Source organism: Pezoporus wallicus, unplaced genomic scaffold (genome assembly GCF_028554395.1).
Source record: "Pezoporus wallicus isolate ANWC-B61680 ecotype Strahan unplaced genomic scaffold, APGP_CSIRO_Pwel_v1 contig_360, whole genome shotgun sequence".
Classification (NCBI taxonomy): Eukaryota; Metazoa; Chordata; class Aves; order Psittaciformes; family Psittacidae; genus Pezoporus; species Pezoporus wallicus.
Genome location: NW_026640059.1, coordinates 3,329,165 through 3,356,380, shown reverse-complemented (window position 1 = coordinate 3,356,380; position 27,216 = coordinate 3,329,165). Strand labels below are relative to the sequence as shown.

The 27,216-nt window shown below is 40.1% G+C and overlaps 1 protein-coding gene across 2 annotated transcripts in view; it reads right to left on the bottom strand.

The window, feature by feature from the left end:
* Positions 1–12,402, bottom strand: part of NYAP2 (neuronal tyrosine-phosphorylated phosphoinositide-3-kinase adaptor 2) — a 140,615-nt gene extending 128,213 nt beyond the window's left edge. The window contains exons 1-3 of one of the 2 annotated variants that reach the window (XM_057417145.1): positions 11,805–12,402; positions 11,045–11,547; positions 4,330–4,572 (exon numbers count right to left, since the gene is read on the bottom strand). In XM_057417145.1, coding sequence (XP_057273128.1) covers positions 4,330–4,535 — 206 coding nt within the window. In that variant the 5' untranslated portion in view covers positions 4,536–4,572; positions 11,045–11,547; positions 11,805–12,402. The remainder of the gene's footprint in view (positions 1–4,329; positions 4,573–11,044; positions 11,548–11,804) is intronic. The other variant, XM_057417146.1, reaches the window with a different exon arrangement.
* Between the last annotated feature and the right edge of the window lie 14,814 nt (positions 12,403–27,216).

Sequence of the window (27,216 nt, the reverse complement as noted above, 5' to 3'; positions counted from 1 at the left end):
TACAAATCAAAATGACAACTTCCCTGACAGAAACAGCAGCTTGAAAGACACCTAAAGACTAGAAGCCAGAACTCTGAAAGCATACACCTCCTAACCAAAGTGTACAACCCCAGCCACTCCCTATGATTAATGCAACATCTTAGCCTTCAGAGGAGGTGTAGGGTTCATTACTTGTTTCTTACCAAGATTTTGTATTTATACAATTAAAGCACTGGTGAAGCATCCACACAAGACCGTGTATAACAGATGAAAAGTACCTAAATATATACATTTCAATTAAGGATGAGTCAGAAAGCAACTGCTCATTCTAACAGCTGCCTGATATAAACTCAAAATACTCACCTTTTCCTTGGCACCTGTAACAGCTGAGGCAAATCTACCTTCTGTTCCCAGAAACTGCTGCCTATGGCAGATACTGTATCATAGCAAATGTACATCTCACAGTATTGCAACTCTATTGCCAGTGAAAATGATACCGCTTCATAACCGTATTTGCAATTTATAAGCTCTGTGGGCAATATGCCAGTATGTTCGCTTGGTCTGGACACAGCCTCATAAACAGACAATGATCAAGTAGTGAGACCAGACAAAAAAAAGATGGAAGTAAAAAGGTCTAAAAATTAGGTCCAAAATACATATACTAACATACTTTTTTTGTGGCTTAATCTCAGCTACTGATCAGCACATTAACCTTATTTTCTCTGCATGATCGCTAAATACCACACTAAAATTAGGTCAGAAATTCAGATCAGATCAGCTGACTCAGCCCAGCAAGATCAGACAAAGACTAGTTGCCTTTTTCCTCCCCCTCAATCCAATATGATGCGTTTATTCCCTGCAATGTACCATAGATCCATACATTTTTTCCCCACAATTAACCTATCAGAACCACACATGATGAGGCAGCAATCACATGGAAGGTACATCAGTGCTGCTGAAGGAACACAGGCAACTTATCCTTAGGAAGGCAAAATGTACAATCAAACAGCTTTTCTTTTTAGGTCATTCATCAGATCTTGTTTCCAAACTGCTCAGACTAATGCATTTCAATGAACTTTTAAGTCATTCAGCATGGTTATGAGATGATTTAGGTAAATAACAGCTGCTTCCAAATACTGTTGTGTGTGAATACCACCACTTTATTAGATAATAAATTACTCATTATTATGTTGTTAATATACATGATCAGCCTTCTTATAAAAGAGACCATCTGAACACTGAAATTGAATAGCTTCTTGAAAAATTAAATAAACAGACTATTAGGTAATTTTTGGTAGGTGCCAAAGACTTATAGCTGCCTTCTTTTGATTCCCATAAGCAAAAGGAGAGTGTTTGCTGAAACCCCCTCTTCTGCTCAAAATCTACCTGCAGTTAATCACAGGGGATGACTCCCTTGTTGCTAAGGAGATTGTTTTCAGCTGTCAGTATTCTCCAGACTGGTAGCACTGTTACCACACTGCACATGTGCACCACTTGCTATCTAGGCCACACTATTAGGAATCAGGCATAATAAAAATTCCCACCAAGATAAGGTAAAGACGTAAGGAATATAGTACAGAAAAAAGAAGGAATCAGTAATTCTACTTTACCTTTTCTGACTGCTATGTTTCAATAGACACCGTGGTATTGGATGAATCTCTGGAGGTTACTACAGGGAGCCGACTCAACTGCCTTCAGCCTAAGTGATTTCAGACATCATGGTTCCTTTAGTCGAATCAATGTTCTCCCTTGGTCTGCCACTGCTTTTAGTTTCCCTTACGAAGTATGGACTACAAATAGCTCATTTTCCCTCTCTAAGTTTACGCAGCAAACAGATGGAAAAAGAAACTTGAAGACAGGATTTCCTAAGGTGTTTCATCAGATAGATATGATTTACTCCCTCAATGTTACTGAGATAAGCCAAGTGGGGAGAGAGTAGAGGAGACCACCATAAACATGGTTTCCCACAGAAGAGTACTATATTCAAGAAACGTTGATGCCTCCAATCCACACACATATACATGCTGTTTCTCTGATAGACTCACTATATTGCTGGTAATCTTCCTTGTGTCTTCTGACTGAATGTGAGCACTACAGATCTGTTTTCAGTGGCCTCAGTTTAGCATGAGCAAGAATTACATGGTTTGGCTCAGCCCTAAATCATCTGCACTTATTCAGAGCTCTTCATAAAATCATTTTACCAAGATCAATAAATAAAACCATACAAACCAACCACAAGGAAGGAAATACTATTACCGCCATTCAAATTAGGTAGAGAAGCCTCAGGAACCAGATGATAGGCACACAACTTACTCTCTGCCCAAGAAACCTGTTCTGACGCTTAGTGACCTTTATGGTCACACATAGAAAAGTGCATGCAAACAGGTCAGCCAGAGCACAGCCTTATTAGCTGTCAACTCTGACGGCTGTATTCTAAATACATCTGTATCCATTGACAGTTTAACACAGTTTATCATCAAAGGAAGAAATTATCACAAGGACTGGGGAATATATTTTTTAAACCAGTTGTAAATTAATGTAATAGTTAAGTTTCAATAAATACAAAATATTTGCAATTTTTTTTTTCCCTCAGTAAGAGCCAGCAATGTAAGATGAGAAAGTACTCTTCATCTCACTACTTTAAAACAGCAATTTATTGACTAGCACTTTTGTATGCTCTCACTTAACACGTGACACAGATTCACATACTCGCTCTGCTTAAAATAACTAGAACTTAACTTCCCTCTCTGTCGTATTAAGAAATATTTTGAGGTAGGTCTCCCTACCTTTTTCTTCTTGGAAATGTTGCATTTTATGTTGCTCTTCAGTAATCAAAAGAAAGAGATGACCTCTAAATAAAGATTGCAAGAATGAAACCTAATGTGTATCCAGCACAGATAAATAAAAAGGAAACCCTAAACCCTCTTGCATTAATCTACTGCAAGGAAAAATATTTTGTCTCATGAAGCTATGCATAGAATACCTTCTGCTACAAGCAGCCTATGCCTTTGACACCCCAATAGTTTGAATCCCCCTAAAGATCACCCAAAAGCTCAGCTGACAAGAAAATAAATAGTCCAGAAGGTACCACAATACACATTGCATGGGTTCTCACTATTCACCTACATTTCACATTATTCTTACATACAAACACACACACACACACACAGATACCAATTAGTGACAATCCAAAAAGATCTACTTCCTGCAACATAAAGCAGCCATAATTTTGTTTTATGTTGCTGCTTCTCCCTCCTGTGACAAACTATGTTCTGCTCTTTTTCCTTTTCACATTCCATCAAAATTACCAGAGTACAGAGCTGTTGTTGGAACATTTACAGCACAACATGTCTGTTATACCTGGATGTACAGCAGCCAAGACAAGGCATTAAATTTAATCCCTTAAAGAGAAATACAGAAGATTCATGCTGGGGTCAAACAAATCAAAGGACCTCTTACCAGTTTGCGCCCAAGCCAGCCATGTATAAACATACAAAAGCTTAGCATTCAGATGGAAGATTAACCTGTATTAGACAATTTGTACCTCCCCTCAAGAAAATATATTTTAACATATGCAAATGTGTGTAGAATAAATATTTATATTTATCCCATTCAACCTTCTTTTCTTCTCTGAGAGGCTGCAGAGATTTCATTGTTATCCATTGGCACAAGAAGCCAGGTCATATGAGTGCTCCTCTCATTAACTTTCAATTAAAATCAATGGAATTGTTCAAGAGCCATTATAGGGTTCTGCCCATCAGGGGCTTGATCCATTTTCCTTTAAATGGTTGCAGTATTTTTACTGACTTCAGAGAAGGCAGAATGGTGAGAAAAACATAAATAACAGATTTTTTTTTTTTTTTAAACATCAGACAGCAATTTGAAAAATTATTAAATTTGAAGCATCAACTCAAGGAGAGTCTATCTTGGCCTATGAGGCTGTCCCTGTCTTGCAAGAGCTCATCTTGGCACACAGTACACAACTGTTCATCTGAAAGCTTCTGAAAGGGCCAAGTGGATGAGGACCTGTTTTCCACTAGATTTACACATCCTGTTCCAAACACCAAAACTTTTTGTTTGTTTGAACCACAGCTCCTGAAGATGCCATACATGCTCTAACTGAATATATTTGGATGGGAACACTCTCTTCCACTAAGGGAGGCAGAACCATTCAGTATCATATAAAGCATATGCAATTAGTAGCCTAACATGAGCCAATGCTCTGTGCTGCTTTTACAAGCAAGCTGATTTGAAATCAACAGGTCTACACATATTTACCATATCTGAGAGCAAGCCCTTCACCATGCATTCACTCTGCCACACCACTCGTCTTTTTATCAAAATATTTACCGTTTTATTGCTTCTTCTTGTTTTCGGCGTTTTTCACTCTTTTCTTTCAAGTAAGCCAGGTTTGTCTCATTCCTCATGCGATCATTCTCTCGAGCAATGTCTGATGCATTCTGTATAACCAAGCCATCATAGGCCTTCATCCCCATATCTTCAATATACTGGAGAAAAGCTCCCAAAGTGACCTCCTCCTGATTAGAACTCATCATCTTGCAGGAGATAATGAACAAAGGAAAGCAACGTTTCCTGCAGGTTGAAAAACACAGAATACCTTAATCAGTAGGAAAATAGCTTATGGTTTATGACAGCGAGATTGTATCAATTGCAATTAACATCTCTGTAAGAGACAAATTTTTAGACTTTCTCCTGGCTAAAGATAATAAACAAAGCAATTCAGAGCACAGAACAACATTACTCGAGACAAAAGGAGATAAGACCCAAAAGTCCCTTTTTTGCAAGCAATGCAGATCCAGCCATATACATTGCTCAAATTCCAAACAAAAAGATTTTCTCTCACCCCTTGCCTTTTTTTAATACCCTTCAGTTACAACACCACCAATCACCCTGGATCTCGGTTTGAATTGGACTAAAAAGGCTTACATCCCAGGATAGCAAGTCCTTTTTGCAGTTTAGATAAAGCTGCACCAGAGCACATCACTAGACAAAACCCCTATTATCCAGGATGTTCTAAAGTTCAGGTGGAAAATACTGTTCCATGGTTTGGAACAAAAAAGTTCAAAATTTTTTTCAGGTTCAAAATCCAGAAAGAAATGTTGTGAAATAGTTTCCTGTGTTTCTTAGTAATACAGATAGGAACCCCTATGTCCTGGTCATCTGTTGCCCGACACAGTTATTGAAGCTCAAACAACAGATGAGAATTCCCAGCTAAGCTGGGATCTTCAGAACTCTAATGGCCCCGAATTCTCTAGCCTTCTATATTTCTTCCACAGGTATTACAGACACTTGGACACAGACACATTTAGATCCTGGTCACTCCTGGCTCCATGGCAGGCAGCCTAAAAGCTCTCAGAAACGCCCCAAAGGTTTTCCACTCAGCAGCAGACACCCTGGGAATTGAACTCTGGTGTCTAGACATGGGTAAATATGACAGGTGACTAAATGTGAGGTATAATTTCAAGAAACATAGCTAGCAAAATTCTGTACAACTGCATTGGCTACTTATAAAACAAGTAAAACAGAACTTTAAGAAAACAGAATTGTACCATCTTATTTTAAATACTGATTACTGTAAAGTCCTGAGACATATGATCCTAAGTGACACCATCCTCACACAGGCCTGTGAGCGGGGTCCTCATCTTACAAAGTCAATGCAGAGCATAACTGAGTGACCTGGCAGCTGAGCTCAGCTCTCAAAGGCAGGTTTAGCTTTTTCACTACTAGAGCATCCTTCCTTTCCCTGAAGAAGGATGGTGTGACTTCTCGGAATTTGCCCGAGAACCATGCCAGTACTGCAACTAGAAGTGATCTTACTGAATAGTCAATAAGTATCTGTCTGCACACAGATTTTAGGGCAGAGTCCCTGCATAATCAGCAAGAAAAATCTTTCCTCTGTTTCCTAGTATACTGCCACATTTCTAATCTTTATTACACTGTTAGACAAGCAAAATTCTGACCAGGCCAGGCAATGATTAAAATAAAAAAAAATAAATAAATTAAAATCTCTTATACTCTATCAATCCACCCTGGGCCTCCAGACACAGCCCTGAACATGAGAACAAAATGCTTTTATATCCATCCGCAAGGATGAAAAGGAGAGAAATATTTTTCCACCTTTTAAATTTTTACTTCCCCATTGATTACCTGAATCAACAACAAGCAGGTGGTTTCAGGCAGTTAATACTTAAAAAGTACATCAATATTGTTTCCCTTGCTCTCCATATCAAAATTATTTCTGTACAGTGGTAACCTGACTGTTAAAATAATGAAGATTCAGAGGATGCAAAAGGTCTGCTCCTATCACCTCTTCTGCCTTCCAAGATATCCTTTTCTATCAACTAAGCCCGAATATGAGTGTAAGGCTGATGATCAGGGTCACTAAATTGATCTAAAAAGTATTTTCAGGCATGGGTATAGGTATTTCCTACTAATCCCAGAAGGGCAAAACCAGTAAGTGAGGTCTTAGAGCAGCTCAATGTGTGTGCATGCATGCAATTTCACACAGCTTTCATGTTGGAAGTAGCTAAAACTCCACGGGCTTGCAATATGTATTGAGCCATTCTATATATTTACCATAAGTGGCACCATATCTGCAAACAAGAGAATTGTGAAGCTGAAAATGAGCTAAACAGACACTATCAATGTTACTGATGCTTCAGCAGACATCATTTTAGACCAATCCCTAACCTCTCTGATTAAGAAAAGTAAGTCCATATACCATAGTCCTGGTAGTCTCTGTCTACAGCATGAAGCCTACCTGATTAAAACCAATGCTAACAGCATCAACAGCTCTAACTTCACTGTCTCCACACTCTTCATACAGTATTTATATATGTTTTTTGATGTTAAAGTCTGGGTCATTTCCCCAGTAGATGGTTATTTGACTATATTTTCCATTTTGGACTTCTAGTAAAACCTAGTTTCTGCATGTTGAATTAAATTCAGATAAACCTGGACAACAGAGATACCCCACCCTAGTGACCTTCATGGCAGTTTTGCCATTATTTCTCCAGGGGCCAGATTTTACTTCTGAAATATAATATGAAGTTTTATACTGAAGAAAACTTCAGCAGGCTTTCAATAAATGCAGTTCAGATTCATTTTTCCCCAAGACATATACAACTTGATCTGCTGCACACTCTCTTTGATGACAATACTGCATATTTTTTTCTCATTTTTTTCCCTTTCTGAGGTCAAAAATAAGCTGACACTTACAGATATGCTGCATCTCCTTTCATTATGATAGTTATTTCTCATATGAGAGGATAAAGTCATTCTTATTGCAAAAAAGATTGAATAAAATGCCTTTATTTTGCTGCATGCACTGACCAGATACTTTATATGCTGGTTTATCACTGATTTTTTCTCTTACTGAAGTCATGCAGAATGGCAACAATTTACATAACATTTAGTAAATAGATCAAGATATATTCTTTGTCTTAACAGGGGTCCAATCCTGCAATAGAACTTAGCAACTGTAGCTACTTAGCTCCCGTGATTACTGATGCTCATGACACCAAATTCAGTTTGGAGTATTCCCAGAAGGGGTTGGAGGACTGTCAGATATTTCAAAACCTTGAATCAGCATTTATGGCACTAACTTTGAAAAGCCTCTATACCAGTAGCAAGCATTTTCTAGTTAAAACCTCATGTATTTCCTGCCTGCATGGTATTTTACAGCCTCTCTGCATTTACTAATATTGTACAGTTGTGGGTGCTACACTTAAATAGGGAATAAAAATGCAAAGACCTGGGGCAAAAAGCCTAATTACTGTAAACATTTTTCCAGTATTAGTATTCCTTGTACAGCACACTATGACCTATTTTATTTAAAGGTATTAACATCACTTCAGAGAAACTATGTTACCTTAGTAAATGCGCTTTGTGACTGCAATAGGCCATAGCCAATCCATGTGCTCCATTGAGCTGCATGCATTGCTTTCTGGCCACCCTCCTTGGAAAATGTGTGGACAGCACTGATCAACTTTTGATCAAAGGTTCTGCTGACTGGTAAACTCAGGCAGTGAGCAATTCCTACCATCTGCCAGGGCAGACACAAGCACAAGCTTCTGTTTGAGTACATTTATATTTGATTAAAAACATGCAAATGCAAGTTGATAAATAAGTAATATAAAGTGTAGGTGAGGCACCACCATTTTGGCCCCCCTTAACATGCACATTGCCACCAGGTATTTTGTTAGCTGGTAACAAGGACCATAGAGAGTCACCAGCGTATTTGCAATGACATTGTTTTCAGTGCATTTTGTTCTCTGAAACCAAGCTGTCCTAGAAAACTGTAACTGTGAGTTGCTCTGTTTGGGAAATTCTTTTGACAACTTCTTTCTCTTCCCCTCCTCATCGTGAAGGAACAGTAGGAGACAGCAGAGAGAATGAAAAGCCCTGGATTTCAGCTACTGAAGCCAACACACTGAGAAGTGACCAGAAATTGATGGGAGGAACTTTGTTGCAAGTGTTCACTGAACATGAACATTTTTGGAAATTCACCTGAGTACAAGGACACAAAGGAGTGCTCCAACATGTTCAGGTTGCTCTTAAAGGTCAAACTCACACTGTGCGAAACCTCATAGAGAAGAGAAGAGAAGAAAACACAACACAAAACAACCAATCCTGTTCACTGGCCCCTCCAGGTACTCCCAGATCAGAGGGACACTGGCAAAGGACCACAGAGCAGCTCGCACTGTGCAGTCAGCTGTCAGCAAGGGAGGAGTAAAGCAAGATTTTTCTCTTCTTCCCTGCCAATGCATCTGGTTTACTTCCAAGGTCAAGCAGTCCCCTTACCAGTTTGCCTAGAAATATTTACATAACTAAATACAAGATCTTTGTATCGATTCAGATACAATTTCTATGGGGAGTGACGCGTTGTGCTTCACCAGACTGTTGCATACCTTACTTCTAATTTAACTGTTTGCTTTTGATGTCAAACATACAGCATTTCTGGTCAAACCCAAACCCACCTCCTTTTCATACATCAGTGTGCAAAAATAATGAATTCAGAAAATGAGGCATAATCGACCCAGTATCACAGTATCAAAGCAGTGCTATACATTAATATTCAGACACACAGTTCCCCCTCTTATTCACGAGGATCCCCAAAACATCAGTTGCTTTACAGCATGCTTGACAGCCGTAAGCTGCAGCTGTGCTGCATTGAAAATTGGCAATGCTGACGTTAAACTGAAGGAGCTTTTTGAAGTAATGACAAAGGCACTGATTGCCTTCTTCCAAAGAGAGGGATATTATTTTTCCTTTTTAAATTTTAACATAGGAGAATGGAGCCTGGAAACACACAAGTGGGGTTGCCCAAAGTCCTGAGTCCAACCCCTAATTTATAAAGGTCTACACAACTCTCCAGTCCTGCCCATCTCCCTTCCAAATACTGCCTCCTCTCTTTGAGACACATCTGCTTTCACATTACCTGTCAACTCCCTCCACTAAATTCAGTGGATTCTGCACAACCCTCGAGTTTGAGCTGTTGCATTTTAGTTTCTTGTAAGGCAATAAGAGCAAAGTAGACAGACCAGCCATATCCAGTTTTCACAAACCGCTGACCACAGCAGCACTAATAAGGACCTAATGGTATTGGGTGTACAAAGAATACTTTCACTGCAACCAAAAAAAAAATAAAAAAATAAATCGGTGATGGAAAAATATACTACAGACTACTTGGCAGAACTCTGTCTCTTATCTTAACTGTGCTTTATACCAACTGAACTTTGAAATACCTGAACAGTTGAGTGTGATGAGACAAATTTCTAGGACATGCTTTTTAGAGTTGCATTCCCTGCTCATTCTTAACAATGAGCTGGCATTACTGCATTCACACACAGCGATGCATTCAATTCTAATGTCAAAGAGGAAAGACCTTCTGAAATAGCATGCAAGTTTCCTACTATATATCATTTGGCAACTTTTTATGCAGATATTTAAAGAAAATTAACCACTACACTCATTTGGAAGTACAAAATACACTTTGCATTTTGACTGGGATTACAGATTATATACCTTGTCCTCATTATACTGCACAGAATGAGCTCTGGCACCTGGGTGAAATCACTGAAGCTAAGTAGTGCTAAGCCCTTTACTTAAAGAGGTTAAAAGTAGCTCCTTCAAGAAGGAGAATCCTTGAATGCATGGGTTTAAAGAAATAGTCAATTTCTACAGATGTCCCACCCTTCATAGGGGACAGTTATGCTCAGTGTAGTTTTAAGAACTGCAAAAAATACCCTGAGCCTTAAATTCTGGCTCCCTTGCTAGTGCCTTCTGAAAAGGGAAAGGTCTTTTCTAACAATGACTCCTCTATGACTCTAGAATGTAAAGAGCCGTTGTTTACTTTGCAACACAGTAACACTTTTATCACTTCTATCCCCTGAGGAAAATAATACTTCTTCCTAACTACACAATGCTGGACGATTACAAATCTAGATTCTGAATGGCCAGCACTTAAGTGCAATTATGACATTTTATCACCCCAATATTATGCAGAAGACTTACGAATAACAAGAATAAAACCACACACAGACATATACAGACACGTTCTGTATGCAAACAGGAGCGCATTTGAACTCAGAAGAAAGAATACGCTCCTTGCTGATGTATTTTTCTTCCTCCTCCTTAAGAAAATGAAATGGAGATTTCATTGCCACCAGCATCACATTAAGATGCTGTAAAATATTAATTGTGCAATGTGTCTAAGTAACTAACATAGATGTTAGAAATTAGGGCAATTAATTCATCAGAAAATAGCAAACAATGTTTTTAATTATTTAACCATGCTTTTTACAAACAAAAAAATTCAGCTGCAAAATGTCTCTATTACACGCACAATCAACATGTGAAGTACACAAAACCAGACTTCAGCTTTTAGTTTAGCAATGGCTTGATTAATACCTCCTAAAAATACATGCAACTTCATCATTATCTATTCTGACTACTCATTATTTCATTTTGTAATTTTTTCTCTTTCTAATTAGCACCGTATTTTATTAGCATGCTTATATAACGTATTAAAATATGTACGTACCAAAATTTAAGTCCACGGGGACTGCTAAGTGCAATAATCAAAGGTGACTTTTGCCTGTAAAAGCCCTTTCCTGTGGTTATCTCAGTGCAGTCGGAAGGGATATTTCAGCACCATAAGAAACAGATTTGCAGTTAGGCTCAGTTTTTTCTTCAGTTAAAGTGCATTAAATCTTGTTGGCAAAATTGCCCAGATCGTAGAATTCGACATCACTACAAGTCAGTGTGTTACATTAAAGATCTTCTTAACATATGATTAAAATGGCATGGAAAGTTTGGCTTTCTAAAAAAAAAATGCAGTGGCAAGAGAAGACAGGTGCTTGCTTCTTTAAATCCACATTCAGAGAAGAGAGGGTACAGATAATGGGAGGGTATAAACAACACCCTGCTTTGAGGTCCAGCAGAGGAGAAACGGGATGATTTTTACCCACTTTACAACATAGAAGATTACAGCACCATCATATGCACTAACACTGAGATTTCTAAGGTGCCTCATTTGAATATGTTCTGTGGAGACAAAAAGAAAGGAATATAAGGAATGGAAAGCATCCTATCCAAATGGCTTCTTGCAGAAGGAAAGACGCTCTCTCATTGCCACTTAGATACAGAAGGTCTGAGGCAGTCTAGCTCGTGCCATCATCTCTCTCTCTCTCCCCCCCCCCCCCCTCCCCGTGACTACAGGCAGGCTTGCTCTCTCCAGCTGCCTTAGTCAGTTGATGCTGCTTTTGATTAATCAGGGATTCTCAAACAAAGAGCAAGCCTACCTTCGCGTGCCAGCAGGGCTGTGGGGCTCCTCTCCCGCCGCAACAGTCGGGCTGCCCCGGCCCCACGCGCAGCCAGCATCCTAGCACCTCGGACAGCGGCCGCTCCCCCGCGCCAGGCCCATCGGGCGGGCGGGCGGGGCGGCGGCGGGGCCGCGCCGGGAGCCGGAGCGCGGCAGCGGCGTCGGTCCTCGGCTCCGGGGTCTCGGGCGCTCGCAGAGCCGCCCAGCTATAGCTAGGCAACAGTTTCTCTTTTAGCTCCACTGCACCGCAGACTGATTAGCACGTAATCCAGTGGGGGGAGAAAAATAAATAAATCTGCATGAACAGCACTGTACATCACATTTAGTCTATAGGTAGGAAAGAGTATGAAACAACGCCCTTCCCCCCTCCTTCTCCCTTCCCAAAAAAAGAAACTGTTCTTCCACGAAGAATGTGTAAGTTAACCTTTAGCCCATGTTATGGCTCAAGGAAATGAGCGGCCACTTAAAAGGAACATCTAAAGCTCTGTTTGATACCTCATATTGATGTATCTTTTGCACTCACCCTCACTGTAAAGCAGTGCAAGGCACACAATTACTGCTGACGCAGGGTAGCTGCTGCTAAGGGAAAGAGGGGTGGAGCTTCCTAACCTCATCAAAACAACCTCCCACCACCTGCTCCCAGTGCTCGGGAGCAAAACTGTGCTAGTTGGACAGAGCAGCATTTACACTGGTTTACTTAGATCGATACCCACACTCTGTAAAGAAGCATTTGGCCAAAAAACATTCAGGGTGCAACTATGCAGTCTTGTGCTGATCCAGAATTTGTGAATATAATGGTTTGGGAGAAAACATTCCCTTCTTTCTGAGCTGGATCAATCTGTGGTGTTGTTCCTCCTCACAGAACATGTGCAGTTTTGCTTTCTCGCCTCTAAACCTGCAGTCTGGACACAAAGCAAAAGCATTCGCTCCCTGCGCAGAAGCCAGTCAGCAGGGAGAGGTCTGAGTGTGCATAGAATGCATTACCCTATTGTTCAGTGCCATTTCATTCTTCCTCCTTTCTTAACTTACAAGTATATTTTTCTCTGGCATAAAATAGTGGTTTTAATGTTACAGTAAGAGTTGAATTTGTTTCTAAAAGTAATAACAGAAATTAGAATAAAATGCTTCCAAAGTAACGCAAGTACACATGCAAAGCAGTGCTAGTACAGAAATAAGACCTCACTTATATAATGCAGGAGAACTTCCTGCAGATTTATTACCCCTGACTGTAATATCCCAATTACCTTCCATTCAAGAGCACTCAGGATAGCCACCTAGACACAATGTAAAACATGGTGACCTCCAATGGTGACCAATACTAACATTGGAACTGTAGCCTGAAAAAAAACCTGCTCCTAAAAGCCTCCCTCAAATTCACTAGTAACTCACTCACTCACTGTAGTAGTGCACATCCCAGCACACTTCTTGCAACCCTGTGAAGGTTTGTGAAGGGCAGTGAAGCTTCCACGTAACATCTCCAAGAGACCATTTCAAAAGGATGCTTTAAGAGCTACAAAGAGAGCCCAGAGGCTAGCCCACAGCTCTGCTTCCGATTAACTTCCTTGAAGGATACCTTAAGAACAGCTGTGACTGTGCAGTAATTGAGAAATTAGATTTTCATCAGATGGAGATTCCTGTCACGTAATACCCTCTTCTTCCCAATACTCTTCCAGAATTGAAGACCTTCCTTATCTCTGTCCCAAGCCATGCACCAGAACCAGACAAATTGCCAAGTCAGATTTCTTTCTGTGTTACTTTCAAAAGATATCATTGTAAAGTCATTACAGAGTAACTCAAAGGACTACTAATTTTAAATCCACGAGTGTGAAATACTTGGCTATGTCTTCACCACATGGTTTATCCCAGTAATTGAGCTCACTCCAATGCAATCATCTTCCAGACTATATATGTTGTACCTTTTGACAGATTCCACATCTTACCGTTCTTGCACCAAGGTTTCTAGGGACCTATCCCTATCTCCATCAGCTCTGGAAAGAAATGTCCATTTTTCCTTCCAGTAGCACTGTGGGAAGGGCACATGGGAATATCATGACCTCTACAAGGCTAGCAGTTCCATTCATGGTTAAAGCACACACCCTCTCATCTGCCTCCACAGCAGATTATCATTAACCAGGAAAAAGCACCTGCAGAATCAATCATGGGACTTTCTGCATGGATCAAAACTCAGAAAACATGCATTGTGGTTCTCCCCCCCCCCAGTTTCTTACAGAACAGGGCTATGATCATCTTTAAACATGTTTAATGACAGCCATAATGAAGCCATGACTGGCTCTCACTCCTTAATTTTACAAGACCTAACCGGTACTAATACATGCACCTCCACAAAATTACTACCTATGTTCTGCTGTAGAAGAAGTCTAGATTTTTCTTCCTGGTTTCCAGACAGCTAGCAGTGGAGAAACATTCATTTCTTACAGTAGCTGCCAATCTGCAGTCCCCATCTCTTTTGCTCCACATCGTTCCCAGAGGTTACAACCACACAGAAGTCTGGCAGATGTACTTGTGCTAGGCTTCATTACACAGCACACAGATGAACCCATTTTATTTATGTGTATGTACACACCTACACATACATATATATTATAAATACACATAAAGACAGGAAGAGGTGTCACTTGACCTGTGGTTGACGTTTGCACAACGGGCAAAGAGAAGAGGTACAATCTGCTGTGAAAAGGCACACTGGCAACTACTCAGAATAGTTGTGGGATACCACAACCTCTGCCTGGCCATGCTGTAAATAGGCTGGAAGCATACACTGTATAATGGGAGAAGTCAGACCTCTGCAGGAGGCTGCTTTGCCAAGGGGATGTTGAGCCCTTTCAGGCTGGGAGACAAGTGGATTTGCAAGGCCTGAAGACTGCAGGCAGCAGAGAGACATAGGGCTTTCAAGAGGAAGGGAATATTCATTTAAGATGCTAAGTGAGCACTTAGTGATTCACAAAGACTGTCTGCCAGTTCCTTAAGTAAGGGAAGCTTGAGGACAAATGGATTAGAGTTCAGTGCTGTTGACTTACTTTCTGCTTTATTGGTAAACAGCAGAAGGCTCGCCAAGAAAACAAAATCTACTGTTTCCAGATCTGAAACTGGTAACACCTGACTCAATGCAGGGACCTTTATGTAATTATTTACATTTATGAGGGTCAAAAAGGACAGGTTTCTTCACTTTTGCCCTGGTTTTGGCTGGGATAGTGTTGTTTTTCTTCATAGTAGCTAGCAGGGGGTGTTTTTTGGATTTGTACTGGAAACTGTTGATAATACAGGGAATGTTTCAGTTATTGCAGAGCAGCCTTTCTGCTTCTCATACCATCCCACCAGTGAGAAGACTTGGGGTGCACAGTAAGTTGGAAGGGGATACAGCTGGGACAGCTGATGTCATGTTCAGCTGTCATGTTCAGCAATAAAAGCAGGCAGAAGGAAGGGCAATGTTGGGAGTTATGACATTTTGCCTTCCCAAGTTACTGTTACTGTCTCCTGTTTTCCTGGAGATGGCTGAATGCCTGCCTGCCAATGGGAAGTGGTGCAGGAATTCCTTGTTTTGTGTTGCTTGTGTGCATGGCTTTTGCTTTACTTATTAAACTGTCTTTGTCTCAACTAGGAGTTTTACTCTTCCAATTCTCTCCACCATCCCCTGTGAGGGGAGTGAGTGAGCAGCTGCATGGGGCTTCACTGCAAGCTGGGGTTAAACCATGACAACTTTAAAGGTACCACCCATCAGCTTCTCCTGAGAAGGAAGTCCCATGGCGTAGATGGAGAGTTCCGTGAATGGAGACTCTATAAGAGCTAAACCTCCTGAAATTGAAACCAGAAACAAAAGACTTAAACCTGGAAAGTCCTAACACCTAACCAAGGGGAGTATGGTTTGAACCTACACACCTGTACCCAAACTCTGCCTCTCAGTGAATGGGAAGAGAAAAGCTGCTGAGTAAGACCTGTCAGTCAGATTTTGCCAAAACCCAAGGCTTAGCAAGCCAGACTCATCATGGAGGAAAAGCTAGGAGTTGGCAGTTTACTTGCACTTCCAAATACAAGGCCACCAAGATGCTGATTTTGGCTCATTAGCATGTTCATTGACTAAGCTAAGTTAAACTTGGTTTGCTTATTTCTCCTTTATCCTACCTCCTTAGCTTCAATTACTTTTTCCTGCCTCCTGTCTGCTCAGTCTGATCTCTGTCCCCATCTCTTAGCCTAGGCCTTGCTACTACCCCTTGACCTTTCCAGCAGCTGCATCTGGCTTTTTTCTTACTCCAAAACCTGGTATCTGGTTATAATTAGTCCCCACTGTTAGGACCAAGCTAACTGTCTTAATTTCATGATAAATCAGTCGTTTCTTCATAGACACTATCATTCTCATACGAGCAAAGGAAGTGAAATTTTCTATGTCAATCTTACCTGTGCTGCATCCTAAGTCTTAGCAGTCACTGTGCCATGCCTTTAGTACCGCATTGTGCATGGTGAAAGAAGCTACTTAGATTTTTATTTGTATTTAAATCTGACTTAATAAATAGTTTGAAACAGCAGTAGGTTAACTCAAAATGAATGGCTAGAAAGCAGACTACATCCAAAACCAAGCACAGTGCTCACCGTAACCTTGACCTTAAGCAACTTTTTTCAGATTTGGTTAGTATCCACATGTGATTAAGGTAAATAAAGTGAAAACCTAAGGATCCATTTCAGCATGATCTGCTGAAGTACTAAATTGAGCCTTAGAGACTGCTTTTCCTAAATTACTTCCTTCCATGCCCCATGAGGGATCTTTTGAGGTCCCTTTCAACCCTTGGGATTCTGTTATTCTGTGAAATACACCCATGTTAAAGCTTAAGTGTTGTTAAAACCATGGAAGTTGCGCAGTCACTCCTCCTCTCAGCCACATTTGGCTCCTTTTGCCCCCCACCTCTCCCTCCTCACACACACATTGCTGCCATGACAAGTAAAACTTTACTCCTCCTATTACAGGAAGAATAAAGGAAGCTCTCATAGCTTCACCTTAGCATTTCTTTCTGTTATTTCACATCCCTCTGTAGCACCCTTTCACTTCCCTGCAGTACACAATCTCTATCCCTCTCAGCAACTGACTATCCACAGCCATCCCACAGGCTCCTCAGAGGGCTGAGGAGGATTCTTCTAAAGGTACAACAGTAGAGGGGTCCCCAATCACATAAAAAGCCAATTAAAGTTAAATGTTTAACTGCCACCTGTGCCTTTTAAGAAAAATCTCTTCATTTTCCCCAGTGATCAATTTTTTTCACATGGGACCAATTTTGCTGTTATTGCTTAGGCAAAATTCCCATTGAAGTCCACAGGGAACTTTGCCTGAATACAAAATGTGGAGCTCAACCCTGCGCTTATTTGCATAGACCACAAATCACAAAGATCATGTCCTGATGCAACTGATTTATCCTACATGACAGCTTGTAAGAGTGGGCTATTTTTAACTATGATTTGTCGCAAAATATTTCGTGATATTTACCATTCAAAAAAGAGTTAATTGATTCTCTTTTCTTAAACTGGATTAAATTGAAAGATTCTGGCTGCTTTCCAAAGCCATTAATTACTAAATGGTACATTTTCGACAGAAATGTTAAGCTATATGTAGTTCTTCTGGAGCTAGTTAGCTCCTAGCTAAAATCAATTAAAGCTGGTAAAAATACATTTCTATGGTCAGGTCCCAAATATAGACATCTGTATTTATAGCATAGTGGATGCTGGCAAAATCCTCCAACACAGATGCAGTTGTATGAGTATAACTGTGCTTTTACTGTTTAGCTCATACAGGGGCAGCAGGTAGGTTTATTATTCCAGGATAAACCCAGCTGTGTCAGTATGGTTGCACTCATACTATGCTCCGTTTCTGCTACAGTAGCCTCAATTTTCTAGCCCCAAAGCAGCACACTTTATCCTATGCAGCGTAAAGGCAAGTCCAGTTTAAGCTTGCTTGTCACCCCCCCTGCTTTGCTCTCATTCCCATTTGTGTGGCCTTGCAGGGAACTGGGTCATGGAAATGATCCAGAACAGAAATAATTTTGGGTGGGAATGAGGGAGAATCCAACAAAAACAAAGAAGAGGGTGTTCTTTTCAACCAAATCACTTCCTTGAACTAGACAATACAGAGAGCACTTCACAGCGTGAGAACAGTACCCCTGCCAAAGTGGTCAGTGACTTCTACAGTGAAAAGTCCTTATGCTACAGTCACTACTGGTGTGCTTAAGCTTCTGTCTGAATGACTTCAGTGCCCAAGCAGCACACATGCCAAAGCTGTTGCACTGAGACTTGGCCTGCTGAAGCCTGCAGGAGCAATGAAAATCCCACAGGCAGCTGGAAGCTGACAGGCAGTCCTCCCTGCCCTAGAAACTCCACAACTACTCTGGCAAGCACATGTAACCACTCCAGTACTTGAAGGCAGACAGAGAAGTGTATGTACACAGTATGCAAATGTGACCAAGTATGTAAGTTGCAAAGTGCTCTACCAGAGTATTTGATGATCTCCAAGCATTTCAAATTGTGTATGCCAGCACTGCAGATAAAAAAAAAAACAAAACAAAAACCAACAGAATCAAGAATACAGCTCTGTTTTCTTTCCACCCTCAGCTATTCCTCTGGCCCTGTGCTGGCACAAATGACTCTTGGCCGTGTGGCGAAACAGATTGGGAAACCGATCAAGCTGAGAACTAGCCTGGGATTTTGGCACCGCATGGATATTATTATTTGTGAGAGGACCACCCTGCCTATGCAACCAGTGGGCAGCAGAGACCCAGCACAGCCCAGCAGATGGAAGGCAGGCCAGTTGTGTCTCATTCAGGAGCAGCCAAGTTCTTGCTTTCATCTGAGCTACCTTAGACTCAGCTGTGAACAAGAACCTCCAGTGAGCCCCACAGCATTTCTGACCTCTGCAAAAAATTGCCTGGAAGCCCACAGAGCACAAGATCTGTAAAAGCAGAGCGTGATGAGATCTAGAGCAAGAGGTGTGGAATGGCAGTTGAGAAACTTTCTTGAAACTTGAAGTGTCCTATCTGCACTCATTAATCTGCATTTTTTTTTTCCCAGCACTACAGGTCAGTCACACCCATCTAGTCAGGAAATGGGCAGAGTTGCTCACTTTCACCCAAAAAAGCATCTAGACCACTAAAAGGCATGGGAAATACAGACAGACTGAAAAGACTCAAAGAAGAAATTGTGATTTGTACTTAAGGGCTAAAAATTTCCTCTATTAAATAATGTGGTTGTGTGTACATTAAGATAGCATTTAAGAGTAAACTGTGGTTGTTGCCTAAATTCTTTAAGGCATCAACTTTCTAAAGAAACTAAAGGATGCTATTTGTTCAGTAAAGTGTACTTAAGCTTTATAAACAACACATCATGTATGTTTCAAATATGCTTGTTTTCAATACTTAATAAAAATCCACATGATGTATTTGTTGCTACGCACTTCAGGACAGAAGGGCAAATGAAGTTTGGACAAAAAGCTCTTAGACCCCTAGAGAGAGAATGCACAGCTCAGTGCAGGCAAGGGAAAAAAATGCAAGGAAGGCTACCTCAAGCCAAAGAATAGATGGCCACAGCAGCAAAAAAGAAAATAAGGGCATGCATGTGTATTTACTTCTTCATTTGCTGTTCTTAATGAAACAAAGATTGTATCATTAACTCTAGAGTTGAAGAAACAGTGACCTTTGGTGGAAGAGAAAGGCTTCATATGGGAGATTTTAAGCGGTGAGGGAAGCTAGTTACCTTGTCCTGTTCATATCATCTGAATCAGCAAGTCATGCTTAGGGAGGCAGTAACTTTGTAAGGTACTGGCTATGCTCTAAGCTTTCTTATGGTTCATAGGAACCCAGCGTTAGGAGGTCATCAGCCCCTGAGCTCAATCCAAGCACGGAGAGCTGTGGGCAGAGACAATGGAGACTAGCTGTCATGCAGTCAAAGTCACTGCCAGCAGCTTGCCATGGCAGCATGTGGCCAGGCTCCCCCAGCCCTCATTAGCTGCTCTTGGCTTAAACCATATGCAATGATCCAAGATTAAAAAGCATGAGGGGAAGACCTTATTGATAGGCTGGTGACAAGGCGAGAGGTAATATGGTATCCTTGGTTCACATCAGCTAACCAGTTCCTCTGGTCATACACCATCCAGGCTCCCATGAGGACGACAGGGAACAAAAGTCAAATTTGTTCCCATCAATTTAGGGACACATTTTAGGCACGTGGACATAGGCAAAAAGAAAGATCAGTAGCTTCTCTCTTACATTCAGAAAATCCTCATCTCTACAGACAAGACACTTGCAACAACACTTAAGTTGTGGTAAACACCTTGATAAATGTGAGTTATTTTTCCCATGCTCAGGTATAAAGCATTTAAAAAAAGAGAAATTCTTGTAATTACTATGGATACAATAATTTCCTGCAGACACTCCCCTAAATAAACTCTCAGGAAAACCCGTTTCCCCACAGCTGTAGCTGGCTAATCATCATACGTCAGTTAACATATTTCTGGCTTTCCCTCCTGCTTATTGTCTTGGAGAAAATATTGTGATCCTTTATATTCTTTCAATATAATAGTCTTTCCTATCAGTGGATGAGCTCAAATTGCCACCACTCAGGAAGAAAGGAATGCAAATGAGGAATACCAATTAACCCCTTTACAATTAAAAATATCTCTATCTATTATAGCACCCATTAGTGATACTCTAGTTAATGGTCTGTCAACATTTCCATTAGACCTTTTCCCCCTGCTCCCACACAGAACTAAATCCTAGCTAATCACCTCGAATATACCTCTATGGATTTACACAATACATATACACAGCTCAAATGAGGCAAAATATAGATTTCTCTTATCTGGAACCATTACATTCACCTAAGTACCTGTTTTCTAATGTATCATTCTAATTACTCTGTACTCCAAATATGCTGAATAATTTTTCAGGCTATTTTTTTTCAGTGTTACAAATACTTTATGCACCAAAACCCCACAAGTAATTGCAAAGACCTGTCCTGAATATACACTGTGAAAATTGTAGAGTAAAGCTTAGTTCACAGCAGATTCCTTTTGCCTGTTACATTTCACATAATACCACCCTCTTTTTTCACACTAGACATGAGACAGTGGGTTACATTTGGTGCCATGTACTGTAATACCTAGAAATGACAGGGTGAAGTAAGGACAAAGCTTCAGCCTTAATAGCTTAATATCCCCTGACTTCCTTATGGTCAAACCACATTCTCCACACTATGGTAATGTTCTTTTTTGTATGTCAAATTCATTGCAAATATACCACATTCATATATATTGCATATGTTGGTCCTTTCAACTCTCAAAATACACTCAAGCATTTTATAGTATGTTCATCACCAACCATCCTCAGTTAAAGTGCTGGCATACCAGAGAGAATAACAAGTTTCCAACCAATACCCAGACGGAAAAAGGGAAAGGCGTACAACATAGAATGACAGAATGGTTAGTGTCGGAAAGGAACATAAGATCATCTAGTTCCAACCCCATGACATGGGCAGTGACACCTCCACTATACCAGGTTGCTCAAGGCCACATCCAGCTTGGTGTTGAACACTGCCAGGAATGAAGCATCCACAATTTCTTTGGGCAAGCTGTTCCCGTGCCTCATCACCCTCACAGTAAAGAACTTCTTCCTTATACCTAACTTAACTTCCCCCGTTTAAGTTGAAACCCATTAGCCCTTGTCCTATCACTACAGTTCCTTATGAAGAATCGCTCTCCAGCGTCCTTGTAGGTCTCCTTCAGATACTCAGAGGCCGCTCTGAGGTCTCCATTCAGCCTTTTCTTCTGCAGGCAGAATCCTAAACTATAGTTTAACCCTTACTTTCACCGCAAGATTTCTCAGTAAACTTACAATTATATTGTTGGGTGTATACATGCACCTGGGCACCATTTTGAACACTGAGCTTGCACACAGCAATTCATCTATGCTAGGTTTCCCTGGCTTGTTTGTAACCCTCAAACAGAGGATCTGTTGCTCTAATGGAAACTAATTAAATACATCTTCTACACAAACTACCCTTCAGAAACAAAACCCGCACTCTGCTTACCAGAGGTGTTTAACACAGCATGACTGGCTTTTGGTTGCAATTACTGTTTCTAAACTCTAGGTAGACCAGCTGAAAATGACTCGCATATTATGTATTACAGCTGATAAAATACTGGTTGGAAAAACTATGCTTTTCATACTTCATCTGTAGTCATACAAACCAATGCCCCCACATACATAAGTGCTAGAAATACTGCTTTTTGGCAGCCCTGCAGGCATGTCTTTAGTTTTGGAGACCAGTTGAATTTACAGTACCCTGAATTCATGAGGCTACTCCAGTTCATGAAGTCAGAAACAGACAGGCCAGCTTATAAAATCAGGTCTTTTGTACACTGTAATATCAATTTTGCTCAATCTGTAGATTTCCATTATCTATGGCATATCTTCAACATTAAAGTGTTTTTCTGTATGATCTGAACTGCACCAAACATGTAGTAAACTAATCACACCCAGGAAATTATAAGCGACAGTGCAATGGAAGTTACAGTTCACTTTTTCCAATATGAAACTCCTGTAAAATGGAATATCCTCAGTTTCCTGGAAAATAGGTGTGACACCACTGAAGGACAACCAGAGTTACATCTTTGCGTAAAACAATTATCGCCTGTGAACAGCCCTGAAACACCAACTACCTTTTTCCGAGCTATACCAATAAAAGAAAAAAAATAAAATCATAAATACTTAACATTACACATAATATCAATAAATAATGTTTCATGGTGTGAGAAATACACTGAACAATCTTCTCTGCCTTGAGTTTACACATTAAAGGTCAGTTACTCTTATTTTCTGTAAATATTTCAAAGTAAAAAACAACCAAAAAACTAAGACACAGGCTGGGGAAAGAGGACAGCTGGGCAAGAAAAACAGAAAAGTAAAAAGAAGTGCATAGACCCAACAATAAACTCTGAATGAGATGGAGCCTTTTCTCCCTCTGCTATCAGAGGCATTTTGTTGAGAGTGTGGATGAGTAAAATGCAGGTGGCATGAAAAGTAAAAATTTGATGCAACTGCTGTTACATATCCAGCTATGAAGAAACTGCAACACAACCTTATTATGAGAACAAGTCAAAGGACAATAGATAGGGCTTTGAGCAGCCTAGGCAAGGGAAAGTGACCCTGACCATGGCAGGGGGTTGGAACTAGATGAATTTTAACAACCATTCCAAACCATTCTCTATGACAAGTGGAGGTTAAGGGGGCACCAAACAGAATCAGATCAACGAGATGAGATTGTATATGGGAAACTTGTTGAGTAGGAAATGGCAACCAACATTCCCAGAAGGAGCATGCTAGGAGGCAGGAAATGGAATGCAGAGTTTATAATACTGCATGCTTGACTCAGTTTTCCCACTTTTCTTGATATGAAACTTGTAAAAGGAATGAATAGATTTCAGGAGAGGAGGCTGGGAAAGCACAATTTAGAGTATTTATTGACTTGAGACAGAACAGATGACCCCACAGCAAAATAGATCCTGTCACCTAAAGACAGCAACAAGGCATTTCAAAGACTAAATATTAACGTTAAATAATTAATCCGTTCTGTAATCCATGGGGAAAGGGATCAAAAGGAGCCATATGAAGCACACTTGTGGTTTGTCTGAACTTATTTCTGGTTTCTAAGATCCAAAATAGAATCTTTTTTGAAAGCCAGACAGTCACCCTCATGAAAGAAATTACAGATCAGCACATTTCCCCAAAATGTTTTGGCTTCCACTAATCAAGATTTTCCAAACGAAAAAGCGTTTAATTAAAATTGCAATCAGATCCAACTTAAGCAATGCACAGGAAGCCAGGAAAATCTCCTGAGCAGTGGAAAGCCACATCCAAGGGACAGCTTTCTCTTCAAATAAAGATGGTGACAGTGGAGCAGTGGCAGAAATTACAGGCATTTCTGAGCTTCTTTTCTCAGGTGCCATTAACCATATTGGCCTAATAAGAGAGCAAAACCAGCTATTAGATAGGCAGCACAGCCCCAGAATTAGCAATATTTCATCCTTTTATTATCTAAACATTCAAATCCTTTCAAAATAGATGGCATTGCAGGCCTCTATCTACAGATCTACACAGATCAGTTCTGTTTCAGCACTCAGACCATGCTTTACATAACGAAAATTTCAGCCTCACACATTTTGCAGGAATATAATGACTGTTTTTTCCTCCATTATCAGAAGAATCTCAGTACTATTTCAAGGCTTTCTAGTGAACAAAGAGAAATTTAAACAAAATGATGTTTTGCTAGAATGCTCTGCCAAAGAAATAAAAAAAAAAAAAAAATAGGTTGATGCTGTAGATTTTACCTCTATTCTAATCCAAGAAAAGCAGCAATGGCATAGCTCTTAAAAACGTTCCATTACACAGGTCTCCTATAGTCAAGCTGTACTCAAACTATAACATGCAGCCAGAATAATAAAAACCTTCCTGGGCACAGAAAATTCAAAAGCCACTGCTGTACTGTAAGCTATGCAAACAAGGGGGCAGAGGGCACTGAACTTGATATCTTCCTTTGGCTTTATTTATAAAAATGGAATATATTAACAGCACAACCCCTCTGTCTTTCACAACCTCCTTGAGCAATGTCATTCCTCCCTATCTTGTGTATCTGCTCTCCACCGTTTGCCTCTCTTTCTAGGGAAGGGGAAATGATCCTCTTTAGAGTTATTAGAAAAATGTGTAATTTGGACAAATAGAACTTGGTCCAGGGTATATTGAATTTGAAGTACTGTCACTGACATAGCTTTACTGAGAACTGGGTTAAACAGTTTTATCTAGGTGTGTGAGAGGGGCAGCGCTGCAAGCAGTTTTCCTTTACATCTTTATATTATACTACTGCAGGCAGTTAAAGTCATGGGTCAGCAGAAAGATCTATGTTACCTAACACTACCTACATTATCCATCCAAATGGGTAGATCTCTCCAGGAAACCAACACTACATGCTCTTCAAGGATGAAGTTGCCAATACAAACCCATTTCCCAAGGTTCTACTACAAGGAATTAGGGCTGTTTCCATGAGGTCTGCTGTAGTCCCTCTAGAGTAGGCTTGTAGATGTATCTTCTTTTTTTTTTAATAGTTACTTGTAGGTCTCCAACATAACACAGAGGGAGGCAGCTTTCCCTAGTGGAGTATAGAGAAATGTTAAGAGCCGGTACTGTTTAAAGGCTCCATAGCATAGAAATTAATTACACACACCAAAAAAAGAAAGACTCTATGAAAAGCAACCACAGATTAATTTTATTATCTAAGTTCCTTTTCAATTTTGAATGCCTTAGTCCTTTACTTAGCTCACTGCAAGTCCTTTGGCAGGCTGCTGTTGTGAATACTTCTGAGGAGTTGCTTAGAGATGTCAGAGCACCTCTTTTTCTGACAAAGTATTCTTTTAACCAGAAAATACAGTTTGATAAGCAGAAGAGTTTTTGAGGCAATAGGAAACTGCAGTAGAAACCTGTCAGGATAGCTGCAAGCTATAGGGAACTCAGATCCTTGAAAAAAACCTAGATTTAGGGTGCATAACAAATTACCATGCATACTACCACACAATTTAAGGGACTGTTTCAGGGCTCGCATCTCTTCTATTACACAGACCACCAGAAAACTTCCCTGCTATATAGCCATACACAGCATTAGGATCAAACTATGTGCTGATTATCTCCTCAATCCCACAGCATGCTGTCAAGAATAAAGTCCCCATGCTAATCCCATGCCATACTTAACTGGTAGGTGAGAGGATGACACTGAGTTGCAGCACTGTAAACTTGATCAGCGCTGTGCTACATCCTTCAAACACTCTGAGGAACTTTTCAATTGATCACATTCTTCTCTGCATAATACAACCCTCTCCCTTTTGGTCCTTCACATTCTACCTTTAGATTCTTTTTCCTCCAGAAAATTTTGCAAATTATCCCAACTGGCCATAGTGTAGAGACATTAGATCTAATGCATTCACATCTCTCTCTTGAAGCTTCCCTGTCCACACTGACTTACTCAAACTTGCCCCTTCAGCAATATTTAATAGGATTTTTATTCCTGCTTTCCAGATTGTTAAAAAAAAAGGGTAAATAAATAGCACAAAATTAATAACGCCACCTAGCCATGTATAGAATCACCCCCAAAAATAGCAGCTAGGATCATTGTTGTTCAGACAAAACAGAGGAAAATTTGTAAGCCTTTATAAGTTGGCAAACAACACAGGAGTCAAATTTCTCATAGTAGATAGAATTATCAGCAAATTTCACTGAAAGCAAAGGAGAGACATGCCTATAAAACTCATGTGAACAAGAAGAGAAAGAGGTACACTAAGTTTTATAGCTCTAACCTGTTTTTCTCACATAGAAAAATAATACAAGAGCTAACAAAGCTGCATGGGAAGTCTTCAGATGTCTGTGATCTCATGCTCATTGCTCACTGAGCTTTGTTTTTATGTTTATCATAAATGTACATTATTCATGAACAGAGAATTGTCCCAGGCCAATATCTGGGAAGTCCTACAAAAAAAAGCAGCTTATGATGTTGTGTCAGCTACACTCACACACAGTTCAAAATGTGCATATCCAAGAAAAACACATAAGAGTCCTCCTCTCCTTCCTTTACCCCCACACGTCTCTAAGTTAAAGTGCACTAGCAATCTGATAGATACTTCATCTTTAGCAAAAGAGGCTTTGAAGTTCCTCATTTCCATAATTTAAACAAATCTGAGGACTGTTCTTCAGTTGATTTTTTTTTTCTTATTCATTCCTGTGTCTCATAAATAGGATATGAAATAGTAAAAGGTGATGTGAACTCTGCCAGAATAGGCATTCGAGAATCAAAGTGGCATTACTGCTTCTTATGTTTGGCTTCTCATTATTTCATGCCTCTTCATTGCCAAGTTAGTTGTTCTGATGCTTCATATTTTACGGAGGTTTAACTGCAAATAGCTTCAAGGGAGGAGAAAAAAAGGCAATAAAGACAGACATGGGCTAAGGGCTTTCTGTTTAAACAGTAAATGTTGAAGCTGAACAACTAAAATTAACCACTAAAATTAACAGGGAAGGTGACACAAAGGATTGAAAACAGACTTGACTATTTTCTGATCTCTAATTGGTGAAGGTCAGCATGACAAAGGTTAACACAACCAGTGCAGATTTTGTGTGCGGCTCCCAATTTTTGTGGTTCCAAAGATCTCATTCCAAATAATAAGGGATACATGCTTTGAAACAGACTGACTTTCATATTTAATAAGATAGAGTCACTCAATACATTTCCATCTGCTAAAGTAGAAAGGTTTTACAAATACAAATGAGAATATAAGAGGCTTCCTCAACAGTGATCTGAAAAAA